The 12,926-nt window shown below is 42.8% G+C and overlaps 1 protein-coding gene across 3 annotated transcripts in view; it reads left to right on the top strand.

Moving 5' to 3' along the window:
* CNTNAP4 (contactin associated protein family member 4) overlaps positions 1-12,926 on the top strand; it is a 238,891-nt gene that overhangs the window by 127,324 nt on the left and 98,641 nt on the right. For all 3 annotated transcript variants that reach the window (XM_082712185.1, XM_082712184.1, XM_082712186.1), the window contains exon 4: positions 2,539-2,686. In XM_082712185.1, the coding sequence (XP_082568311.1) occupies positions 2,539-2,686 (148 nt within the window). The remainder of the gene's footprint in view (positions 1-2,538; positions 2,687-12,926) is intronic.

Below are 12,926 nucleotides of genomic sequence, written 5' to 3'. Positions count from 1 at the left end.
GTCTGTAATCGAGAAACTTGTTGAATTTTATTTTGTTTTTAGCACAGTCTTTCCCAAATGTACACATCTGACAAATTTTTTATTGTGAACCACTTCGAGCCAAGTCCTGTTCTGGGTACTGTGGATGGAGGCCACTGCAGGTCCATGCTTTAATGGAGCCGGTCTTCTAGTGGGATGAGATCAACAAACAAGGTAGTCAAAGAAAAGAAGACCCCAAATAATGAGTAATATGAACAAGACAAAACAGGAAGGTCAGATGCAGGGGTACGCCAGGGGCACCACTTTTGAAACTGTGATCAGAAAGGGTCTGACTTAGGTGGTCATATTTTGACCAAGTCCTGAGATGTCAAGGGGACTGGCTGTACAGAGAACTTTCGGAGTAGTCCGCACAGCAGCTGTGAAGGCCCCGAGCAGGACCGAGCCTGGTTGTTCCGGGGGGTACGGTGTGGTGAAAGCATAAGGAGGTGTTGTCAAAGACTGTGTGTTTGATAAGGAGCTTGGATTTTGTTCTAAGTGGGTGTGGGTGACACCGTTTGCTTTGCCCTTAAAGATATCCCTGACTGCTCAGAGGAGGAGAGATGGGGCCTGCGGATGGTTATGGCGACGGGGAGCAGGAGAACCAAAATGGTGAGGAGCAGGTCACTGAGGCAGTTCAGGAGAGGTAATGCTTTGTGCAACTGGGTAGTCCTAGCTGAGATGGAGACAGAGGCCCCGATTTGGGATATCATTTGGAAGTACCGTCACGGAAGGCCTGTGGTACGTGAGCCTGAGAGCTGGCTGCCTGGGGTATTGGTGAGGGTGGGGGAGGGCAGCAGGTAGAGAACTGATTGGTAAGGGGAGTCAAATAAAATCAATTTGACTATGAAACACCCAACATTTAAAAAAAATGTTTCACCCCCTTCTCCCAAGGGTGGGATTATGGACATTGGGGAGGGTATGTGTTTGGGTGAGTGCTGTGAAGTGTGTAAACCTGGTGATTCACAGACCTGTACCCCTGGGGATAAAAATATATGTTTATAAAAAATAAAAAATTAAAAAAAAAAGACAAATAAAAAAAATGTTTCAGTAAATGCTGGTAAAGGGATTATTTGTAAACTAGAAAGAGAAGTAGGAAAATGAGCGGACTTCTGTGTACTGGTGTTCCTGACGTGTTCACCTTCACCTTGTGCAGGGTCCCTGAGGCTGACCTCATGCGCTGGCCCAGCCTTGGTCAGCAGACCTACCGAGAGCCTGAATAGATTGCTTTTTTGTTCTGGCATATGCCGATTGTTACAGAAGGGGGGCGTGGGGACACAACAAGGGGGAGGAGGAGAAGGAAAAGGAGAAAAAGAAGTAAGAGGAAGGGAGGATGGATAGCAGAGAAGGAGAAGAAGAGATAAAACGTACGAATCATTGAGAACAACTTCTTCTTCCCTCTAACATTTTCCCCTCGGAAGCCTTACCCTTGGGCATGAAGGTGTAAACAGGGCTGCTCTGATGCTAGGCGCTGTCCTGTGTCAGTTTTGCAGGGGAGCTCTGCGGGTTAGGCAGATGTACCCCGCTATGGCAGAAGGAAGGTAGCTCTGGGTCTCACCTTACATAGCTTTACAAATGCCAGAAGGTTATTTTATATCTTTTTTTTTTTTTTCTTTAAAGATTTTATTTATTTATTTGAGCGGGAGGAGAGGCTTCCTGCTGAGCAGGGAGTCGGCGGGGCTTGATCCCAGGGTCCTGGGATCAGGACTTGAGCTGAAGGCAGATGCTTAACCAACTGAACCACCCAGATGCCCTTGTTTTCTACCTCTTGGACCTTTAATTTCCTCATCTGCACTTTGTGCTAGCTTAGCACCATTCTCAAGGTCTTTCTAGCTTTCAGATTCTAGAGTCTGTAAGTCTAATTGTAGGTCTTTCCAAATTATTATTGCTTCCAATCTCACTTAACCATTTTTTTAAATACAGGTGCTTTGGTTTTATTATTTTTTTTATTAAATAACTTTGACGTGTAGCAATTCTTAATGTGCGTATCTGGCAGCTCGGTGAAGTTGAACGGTCTGTTCCAGAGTGTTCTGAATGGAGTGCTGGGCGATACTCTTGTATATGGTAGTAAGAGGAGAAAATGAAACAACAGAAACGTCCTAAGTTTTATCATTCATTGGTGATACAGGCAACTTCTTTGCTGCATCAGACCCTACTTTTCGAACACTGGAAGAAGACTTTCTCAAATTTTTTGGGTGCTGTTCACAATGTTAATACCTTTTAAGTTTAATCTGAACTTTATAGAAACAAGTTTACTGAGGTTGAAAGGTTGAAATGGTTGAAAGCTGGTTTAATGGGGAAGGTGGAATTTCAGCTACTCTCAATATAAAGAGAAGCCTGGGCAATCATACCTTCTGTGGATGGGGGGGCTTTACCGTGTAACTGGAAATATGATTTTCTTGAAGCAGGTAGCCATTTTTACAGGAAAAAGCACGTTAGGCATTGTTCATTGACATTCGAGGTCACGGGGTGAAACAGATATTCTCCAGATGCATTGATTTCCTTCCTTCCCTTTTCTTTTAGGGCTTTTCAGGAAATGCAAATGCTGACAGTGTTGTGTACTATAGACTCCAGCCTTCTATCAAAGCCCGATTTCTGCGCTTCATCCCTTTAGAGTGGAACCCCAGGGGCAGAATCGGAATGCGGATCGAGGTGTTCGGATGTGCATACAGTAAGTGTTTGTTTATCCAATGCCCCCGCATAGGTTTCAGAGGAGATGTTTTGAAAGCCAACCTGTATGCTGAAATGGACTTTATAGCTATGTAAAGAGAAAAACAGGAATGATTTTTGCGGTAAGCTTTTTTTGTGCCCATACATGGCAATATTGACTTTAGCATTTGGCTTTATATTTTAAATCAGATATGGAAGCATTTTATAGATAGATCGATCCATACCGAGATAAACAGACACAAGTACCTGTTTATAGACATGTGTGAGTCCGTTTTCCCAAATCTAATATTATTAGCTAGACCCTGACTTTCAAATATTAAGAGTTTCCCCGCCATGGACTATATTTGATGATGTTTCACTTAGGCATCCTGAATTTAATAAAAGGTACAGTGTTCCATTTAGTATGACCAGTCAAATGTCAGTATTTGAAAGAATGTTTGTCTCTCCAGCCTAAAAATAATACACCACATCACTCACTTATAAACGTGCTGTCCCTTCAGCATAAATTCATAGAAAAGGTAAAGACCTCTGCCAAAATATAAAATGTGTTTGAAATACTTTCACATAAAAAAATGATAGAAACCACAGATTTCCCTTAGTCTCCTCTTAATGAAGCGTTTTATTATATCTTTTTGTGGGGCAGGGCCTAAGAGTTATTGATAGCCTACCTCAAGCCGCACCATCCTGTTAGATGCTCCTTTATTATGGAAAAATGAGTTAGTTAATATGATCTACAATTATCAGATGAGCAGTCTGAGGTTCGGAGAGATTCCGTCATTCGCCTAGCATCTCACGCCTAACACACAGAAGAATCTGGAGAAGAGCCCAGGACTGTTTGGTTCTTCTCTATCATTCTTCCTCTAGTGAACCTTTCTTTTTTAGCCATGAAAGCTTTTTTTCACACACATTTTATCACTTCTTGATGTAAGTCAAGTTAGGTGCTGGTTCACTTTATTTGCAGGAAGGGAAGGCATGTCATGCCGGGGACAGGCAACCTCAGACAGACCACGGTGCACAGGCTGCCGGTCTCCTTACGCTGGTTGGTGATGTTCCCAGCACCTCAAACCGCCCCCCTCCCGACATCAACGGTCAGCTGACCAGCCTTTGTTCCTGCCAGGGCCTATGGAATAGTGATCACAGTACGAATATCAATAGTAATAATAATAATACTGATGATGATGGCAGTAAGACTAATATTAATAGTGTAATTTTTAAAGGATTTTATTTATTTATTTGAGAGAGAAAGAGGCAAATGCAGAGGGAGAGGGAGGGGGAGAAGCAGACTCCCCGCTGAGTAGAAAGTCTGTTGTGGGGCTTGATCCCAGTCCCCTGGGATCCTGACCTGAGCCAAAGACAGACACTTAACTGACTGAGCTACTCAGGCATCCCCCAATAGCATTAATTTTTTAATGCTGGAGATAGCAATGTTTTCTTGAGTGCTTATTATATGTCTAACATTCTATTAACAGGTAGTTTATAATTTTTTTTAGAAGTCTGGATACATGTTTTAGGATAACTACTACGTTCTCTGATTTTGCAAACACAGTGGCTAAAAGCTCAGGGCAGATGGCTTGCTCAAGATGGGAAGTGACAGAGCTGGGTTTGCAGCCAGGTCTGCCCGACTCCAGAGCCCAACGGCAAGCTCAGGCTCCGTCCAGCTGTTAAATCCCAGAGAGGAGCCATGGGCAGCCCAATTCTCACTGTCCGCCCGTTCAGTCTCTTGGCCTCACCGCTTCAGCGTAGCCGCTTCTATCATGGGTTAGCGCCTCCTTTGCACCGATCCATTTGAATAAGATCATCTTTTAAAAACATATCCCACCCCAAAGTGCAGTTCTGGAACACAGAACCTGGACAGTCTGTCTTCTTGTCTTTGGATCATAGAATTTAGCAAAGCCCATGCTACACGGTGGATAATTAGCACAACAAATTTCCAGTGCTTTGTATTTCTAGTTGCATTCTCTCCTTACTCGGAGCATGCGCCTTGCAAAATATTCATTTATTGCAGTGTAAACATAGCTAACGGTTCTTGAGCACTTACTCTCTGTCAGGTAGGGTTTTTATAGGCATTCTAACTTAATCCTAAAAATCACACATCTAAGAGAGTCTTAGAAATATGAGGCCATTTCCCCCACTTAATCCACCCTCAGTCTGGGATGTCAACTCAACATCAGTTGAACAAGACTATTGATACTGTTTTTCCACAACAAAAGTACCCTCGTGATGGCCCCATGGACGTGACTGCTGAGGAATGGGTTCCTTTGCTTTCTCTCCGACATGTGCTCCACGGTGACTCAGATCTCCATCCACTTTCACTGATCTGCATTCCCGAGGAACAGTCTTCTTCCTGCCCCCTTCAGTCGCTGTCCCTTGCAGTGAGGCATCGTCCGCACATTTAATCAGCTTCCTCTTCTCGCTGCCCCACCACTGAAGGAGCAGTCCCGAGGGCCAACCAGACTTTAATTCAAATGTAAACACCTACGGTTAAAGGGTATGATGGGACTCTGTTGTATAATTTAGGATAAGAGAAAAACATATAAACAATGGAGAAGTATTCTCATAGGTAACCTAAAATAACCTCAAGATGGGTTGGGTGTGAGTGCCTTAAGGGAGGGTCTTTGATCAAATGGTCTTTAATTCTTGGGTTACACTTCTCTTCTCCACCTGTTCATGGTATCAGCCTTGCAGAATATGAATTTACTAAAGCATGCATTTACTAAACCATCATTTATGAAATAGTTAATATGTATCAGGTATTTTTAGGCATTTTTGGATTCGAGTCCTAATAACACAGTGAAGTAGGGGCATGAATATTACCATTTTATGCAGGGGCAAGAGGAGAGGACCAGAGTTGTTTGCTGAATGAGCAATCCTTGTCCTCAGAAGGAAGGGCCACAGGTATACTCCACCCACGAACACAGCTGTAGAATTTCATCTGCAACTCCCCTGAGTAGCCCAGATCCAAGATCAGCTTGGATTTTCTTCAGATACACAAGGCCATTCTCCTACAATCCTTATAAAAAGGAGAAGTGGTATTGGGGAGTGGTCCAGGTCTCTGTGCTGGGACAGTGTGGCAGGACACCTGTCCATGCTGGGAGCTCATTGAGCCTCTTGGGAAGGCCTGGAGGACTGCATGCCCCTGCTGGCCTGCGCGTCCACGTTGCTTGCACCAAGTTAATGTGACTCTTTCCTGGGCTTTGCCTGAGCCACTCATTCAAGAGTGGTGTATACCAGGCTGCTCAAGTCTCCTGACGTGGGGGAGAGTGAACCTTAGAGAAATCAAGAACTCTGTCCAGCATTACACAGACTGCCTGTTTTAGTTCTAAGATTTAAATTCACATCCATTACTTTCTAAAGCCTGTGCTCTTGACGGCTCTATGAATCATACATGCACTTGCCTTTTAAGTACTTATTGACACTTGCTGAAAGAGAACTCTACTAGCTATTGGGTATAGGGATAAATTTTAATAATGTATATTTCTTAACAATTGGGAATTGCTTTATCTTTTTCCCTTTTATTTTATTTTTATTTTTACTTTTTTATAAATATATAATGTATTATTAGCCCCAGGGGTACAGTCTGTGAATCGCCAGGCTTACACACTTCACAGCACTCACCATAGCACATACCCTCCCCAATGTCCATAACCCAACCACCCTCTCCCTCCTCTCCTCCCCCAGCAACCCTCAGTTTGTTTTGTGAGATTAAGAGTCTCTTATGGTTTTTCTCCCTCCCGATCCCATCCTGTTTCATTTTTTCCTCCCCTACCCCCCAAACCCCTACCCTGCTTCTCAGATTCCTCATATCAGGGAGATCATATGATAGTTGTCTTTCTCTGACTAACTAATTTCGCTCAGCATAATACCCTCTAGTTACATCCACATCATCACAAATGGCAAGATTTCTTTTCTTTTGATGGCTGCATAGTATTCCAGTGTGTGTGTGTGTGTGTGTGTGTGTGTGCATGTGTGTGTGTGTATACCACATCTTCTTTATCCATGAGTTGATGGACATCTAGGTTCTTTCCATAGTTTGGCTATTGTGAACATTGCTGCTATAAACATTCAAGTGCATATGCTTCAGATCACTACATTTGTATCTTTAGGGTAAATACCCAGTAGTGCAGTTGCTGGGTTGTAGGGTAGCTGTATTTTCAACTTTTTGAGGAACCTCCATGCTGTTTTCCAGAGTGGCTGTACCAGCTTGCATTCCCACCAACAGTGTAGGAGGGTTCCCCTTTCTCCGCATCCTCGCCAGCATCTGTCGTTTCCTGACTTGTTAATTTTAGCCATTCTGACTAGTGTAAGGTGGTATCTCATTGTGGTTTTGACTTGTATTTCAATAATTGGGAATTACTGTTATGTATAATATTTTTTGCATCTTAACCCTAGGTTTGTTCAATATAGTTCTTCAACTCTGCGCAAGAAAGCACAAATGCAACATTATCTAAAATGCTACAAAATTATAAAACTCAAAACAAAATTTATAGTACTGTACAATAAAAGCCAAAAAAAGCAATGTATATGTTGCCAAGGTAACCTGCAAGACCACCATGTATGACAGCTGTCACAGGGGTCCATGGGGACCCTACAGAGCTGGCTCTCAACTTGCTTATTAATGTCAGTGAGAGAAAGGGAGCTGTGGGGTTTGGGGGGGGTGCATGTGTACATGTAAAAACAGACATTTACAGAAACTAACACGAGGAGTTTGACCCCAGGGGTCAGAAGAGGCAAAGTCATAAAAATTATACAAACTCAATGTAAAATATTGTGGCCTGAATGTAGGAAGTGAGGAATGGAGTGGTTGATGAATTGAGATTAATACAAGAATGTTTATAGCAAGAGGTTTGAAACTAAAATGCAGATATTTTCACATGGGAGCCTGGAGGGGGGTGGGCATACATTGATCAAGCACAGAGCTGAGAATTGCTGGTAGGAGTGGTTTATATTTGAGAGCGGTCACTCAGGCTGAAAGTAAGGGCGCACACACTGGAGGCAGCAGCTCGGTTGGGAGGCTTCCAATCTCACGTGTGCAGTGACAGTGGGGCCTCAAACCAGAGGGCCAGCAATCAGGAGAGAGGGTTCTTTTGTCTCAAATCAGACTCAAATGTACCGGGGATGTTGAATTAAGAGAGCTTAGTGATTGCATGGGAGGGTCCCTGACTTATCAGAGTAGAACAAGCATCTGGAAAGTGGCGCCATGCTGGGAGGGCCAGTGGAGAGTGAAGAGCTCTGAGAGGGCACTGGGGGGATCATTAATTCCACTGTTGACTCCTTGAGGGCCAGCCTGGGGAATACAGAAGGTTGGAACTGTAAATGCTCTCAGTCGAAGGTGGATAATTGAATATCCACCATTGAATAATGTGAATATCGTTGTTATTAAATCATGACTCCCCACTTACTGCAGTGCTGTTAAGAATTAAAGTAAAAAGTGCTGGCTTTGGGCAACTACTCATGTCGTTGAAAAGGAGAGATGCATTTCTATGATAATTAAGGGGGGCCCTTTACCCCGTTTTTCAGATAACATGCATTTTTATGCCGATACCGGGGCCTCCTGCCTGTGTTCACGGAAGTTACAGGTGCAAGCTGCTCGAATGAATATTGCAGGGACAGTGGCTATTGTGAGGGCCACACATAATTTTATTACCCTCTGTCTGGGTGAGTTAGGGCCGTAACTTGTTATGAAGGAACATCAAGTGAATGGAAAATCCATATCAAAGAGCATGTTCTACTTTTATGTCAGAAAACTTGGAAGTTGTTTCCTGAGTAATGAGAGAAGGAGAAGCTAAATTTTATGGGTTCAAAGAGAAAGTATAAATTTCAGATGTCTTGGCCATAGCAGCCGTGAACATGTTTATAGAGCTAGACAAGAGATGTGGGTAAGGAAATAACTTGTGGAAGAAGGAAAAAGGAGAGAAAATGCTTGCTGGTATAGAAATACTACTCTACGAAATGTCCCGAAGGAAGGAAAACACTGGTAAACAGAAGCAGGGAAGGGAAACAAAATGGAGCGGAAGTGACTGTGGGAGATGTCTGGAGGGGGTGGGGGTGACGCCTCAGGAGAGGGTATTCTCTAACTGTGGATGAACCACTGCGACAGTTGTCCTTTGTGTAAATCCCAAGTTCCTCTTCCCTAGTTCTTGGGTAAACATCCTTATTTTGTTCTCCGTGAGCTTCTTCCCTCATCCTCAACAGCCTCCAGCTGTCCAGCCGTCCTGAACCATTTCCATTTCTCCAACATGCCGTGATTTCATTATTTTTCTAGACCTAGGATTTTTGCGCAGTACCCAGGGCAATCACCGCATGTGTAGCCTTCATCTCTCTACCGAGACAAGTCTTGTACTTGTCGCAAGAGCATGTTCTACTTTTATGTCAGAAAACTTGGAAGTTGTTTCCTGAGTAATGAGAGAAGGAGAAGTGTACTTGTCACTTCTCAGCAGAGAAATCACTGTCTCCGACCATTTCTCTGACACGTCACTTTTGGAGCAGAGGACACTTTGACCTCTTCCCAGAACAGCCGTTCTGCTCCCGGTGGTCATACTAGGTGCACGTGATACTGTATGATAGTCAGATGTTCCTTCTTGGGTACAAGTTTTCTCGGTGGATGAATGAATGAGGAGGGCGGGGGCTGTGAGCCTCTGGAGGGCTTTTCTCACCAACCTGGTGGCATGTGCAGCCTGTGGAAGGTCAGACACAGAGCACAGGGACAACTGAGAAGATCCGAAGAGAAAAGAGCTATAGAAATAGAGGAACTACATATTGCATAGAAACTATTGTGTTTATTTGCTTAAATCCAGGCTGTTTAAAAGAAAATGATGGATTCTATGTAACAAATGGAAGCAAATCAACAATTATGAAACTCATGTCAACTTAAAAGAAATAAAAATACGCATTTTATAACGGAAAAGCTATTAAAAGCTGGAGCAACTTACATCAGTAGATACTAGTTTGAAAAACTGAGCAGGCTCTCACTGACCCAAAATGGAAATATGATGGCGTCAGTAACTGCAGTTTTGCAACATATTAAATAGTTTTGAGTGAATGGGCTCATGACAGTACTAAAAAATGAAAATCTAATTGGTTACCTATGAGAGATATGAGGGAACCAACTCATTATTTTGAAAATTAATAAATGAAGGGAAACATGAAGAATTTATCCTACTTTTCCTGTGTGATCTGTACTTCAAGGTAACCAAGTAGAAGATGAGGGAGAATTTCTCTTTGAAGGTATATTCCTGGTAATAAATAAAAAGGGGATAATAGAATTAGCATATTCCCACTTCACAATCCTAAATAAATTAAAAAACCAAGACAGTGATTTAAAACGTTCCCAAAAAAGATGATGTGCTTTTCAGTACCACTCCTAGCAGAGTTGTTTTTATTGGGCTATCGTGTTGAAGTTGTAATCACTGGATACAAAATATGCATTTAAAAAAAAAAAACCTTCTGGGCTCTGAAGTTCAAGTAAGAAACAGGCTGGAAATTGATAAGATTTGATTCTGGAAAGAAGGAAAGTAAACTCAGATCCACATTTAACTGAGCTTTTCCTAAAAACATATCCTAGTTTACAGACATCATAATGTGTAAACAGAAAGTAGCCAGATTTTACAGGACTGAGGAGACAGAGTTCAGAGTTCAAGGTTGCCAGAGTGGCTAGAAATTGGGGCGGAATCCTGAAAAGGAGGGGTTCAGAGAGGGAGGGCCTTGTCTCAACTCCTGCATAGAAATTTCCCCTCAGTCCTTGGCTGATGCGAAAACCTCACATGCCCAACCTGAGATACCAAGGAGCCCAGGCAAAAGCAGGATGGGAGAGGTCAGGTGCCAAAGACGTCAGCATCTACCTAGTACCTAGAGGAACCCCTCTGGAAAAAGAAAGAATCAGTCCTGCCAACCTAGAGGGACTCATTAAACATCTTGGGCTTTTAACTGAAAAGCCAGAGGTCATTGCGTTATGAGCAAAGACCAATCTGAGGACCAGTTGTTACGTCCTACGGTGAAGGACAAAACCAAAATGGCTCCATCCCAACAAAACCTGGAAGCAGGCTTTCACAGGGTCAGGTGATCTGTGGACCTCTCATGCCACCTCCACCCCGCCCTAGCCAGTCTCCTTCCTCACACCTCTCCTCTCCCTCTCCCAGACTCATACACCCGCTTCCCCACACCTCCTCCTTCCTTCCTGACCCTAGACATTTACAAAGGTGGGCATCCACTCAGAGTAAGTTTCATTTCCTCAAACATATTGTCCCCAATCAAAGCCTAATTTAGATCTCCCTGTGCACAGTTGCTGTACAACCAGGCACTTTTCCTTCATGCTCCAAGTAGAGTTTGTAAATATATCTGTCCACGTGGGATGAGTTGCTGGATATCTTTCTTTTCCTTCAGACTGGGGGATCCGTGAGGACAGAATGTGTTCACTATTGTAATACCAGCTCCTACTGTAGGACTTGGCACAGTAAACGTTCAGGAACTATTTGCTGTGTGGACAAACTAAGAAGAACATCCAGTTAGCCATGATAAAAACTGAAAAATGAATAAAAGAAAAAACGCCCCAGATGTATTACACTTCTACAGGAGCAGTTGATTAAAGAACTGTGAGATGACCATAGGAGATTTTGAATGTTAGTTATTATTAAAATGATAATAATGGCATACAAAATATATAATAAATGAGGTTTTTTGATACTTGCACTTGAAACCCATAGCTTTTTGTGTGGTATGAGAAATTGGAACTTTTCTCTGTGTATTCCAAATAAGGAAATTGAGACTCAGCATTTAAGTGACTTCTGTGGCATTCATTACAAAATTTACAAATATGAGAAACAGAAATACAGCTTCTGTCCGCCAGTAACACAGTCAGGGGTCCTTGATGTGGGAGATGTTACCCATTTCAAACCTATTGAAAAGGTTAATTTAGACGGGTACTTAAGTGGCAGTGATCTTGTTTGTTCCTATAATCTCCTAGAGTGTTATCACTGATCTTAATCCAGTCTATTTAAAACTGTGATAGTAAAGTCACCTTTTCTCTGTGGTTAGGTGCTGCCCTTGAATCCCGTATCTTCTTCCTTTTTATTGTATTAATTTTGGTTGGTTTAAAACTTAAGAGTCCCTTAAATCATTCTGTGCTCCTTGATGCTACTATGCAAAAAATAGTACAACCCATTTCCTGTTGATTTCACAAGTGCTTGGTCTCTCCTTGCCATCTCTTCAAAACCCAGTTCAGTAATTTGCAGATCTCAAGTACCAATACATCCTGCTCTTGCTTTCATATTTCACCATGTAATAGTTTAACGGTGACTCAGTCTGATTTATGTTTCTTAGAAGTCAAAATTGGACATCTGTTTGTTTAGAAATTCACAGGTAGTAATTTTCAGATAAAGAAGCGACGTGCTCAGTACTGGAGACCAACTTCATGTTTAGCACAAAAGAGTTTAGGTCCATTGTTCTTTCTCCACTTAGAGCAGGTTTTCTGTCTTTATATTTTTGGGGTGCTTTCCACAGAATTAATAGAAGTCACTCGTGTCTTTTTCAGGAACTCTTTCGTGACCTTTAATAAAGTCAGTTTTATGTTTTTCAAGGATTTGTTTTCCAGCTCATGCATTTTCTATTCCAATTTGTCTCTTCCACGTTTCTTAGCCAACTGACCTCATCAGTGATGCGATGATTCACAGTTGAATTCACAGAACCAATTTCTCCCCACAAAACACCTTGCAGGGGCAAGCCGCCGCCACCTCCACAATTTTCTGCACATACCGTCTCCAGTGCAGATAAACATGCTCATTGTTTGTGGTACAGTTCAGCCTGCAATGAGGTTACTCATTTCCAGGGGAGAGGTTTCTATAACCTTGTCCTTCTGGTCAGATAATCCCCACGCTGTCCTCGGCTCATCTGCCATTACTGTTACTTAGTCATCCACTTAGGCAAGAGGGGGAGTGCATCAGTTTTTCAGATAGCAACCTCCCATTTTGCAGTCTCAAACTTCTGGAGCAGCGGTAGGATGTAGATGTGAGGGAGGGATACCAAGTCAAGTGGTAGATATCACAACGAGGACTGCGTTTATGTGAAATCTTCAGAGGTAGGGGAACTATTTGCTGCACAGAGGGGCACATCTGCAATTTAGTTGACATCTTTCTCTGAGGCTGAGTGGATCGACTCCTGTACCTGCTAGAAATCATTCAGACCCAGCACCAAGGCAGAAAGCAAAGATCCAAGCGCTGGCGTGAAAAATCCCATCTCGGGGATGTGCA

Source organism: Mustela nivalis, assembly GCF_964662115.1.
Source record: "Mustela nivalis genome assembly, chromosome: 18".
NCBI classification, from domain to species: Eukaryota; Metazoa; Chordata; class Mammalia; order Carnivora; family Mustelidae; genus Mustela; species Mustela nivalis.
This window is presented reverse-complemented; position numbering and strand designations above follow the sequence as displayed.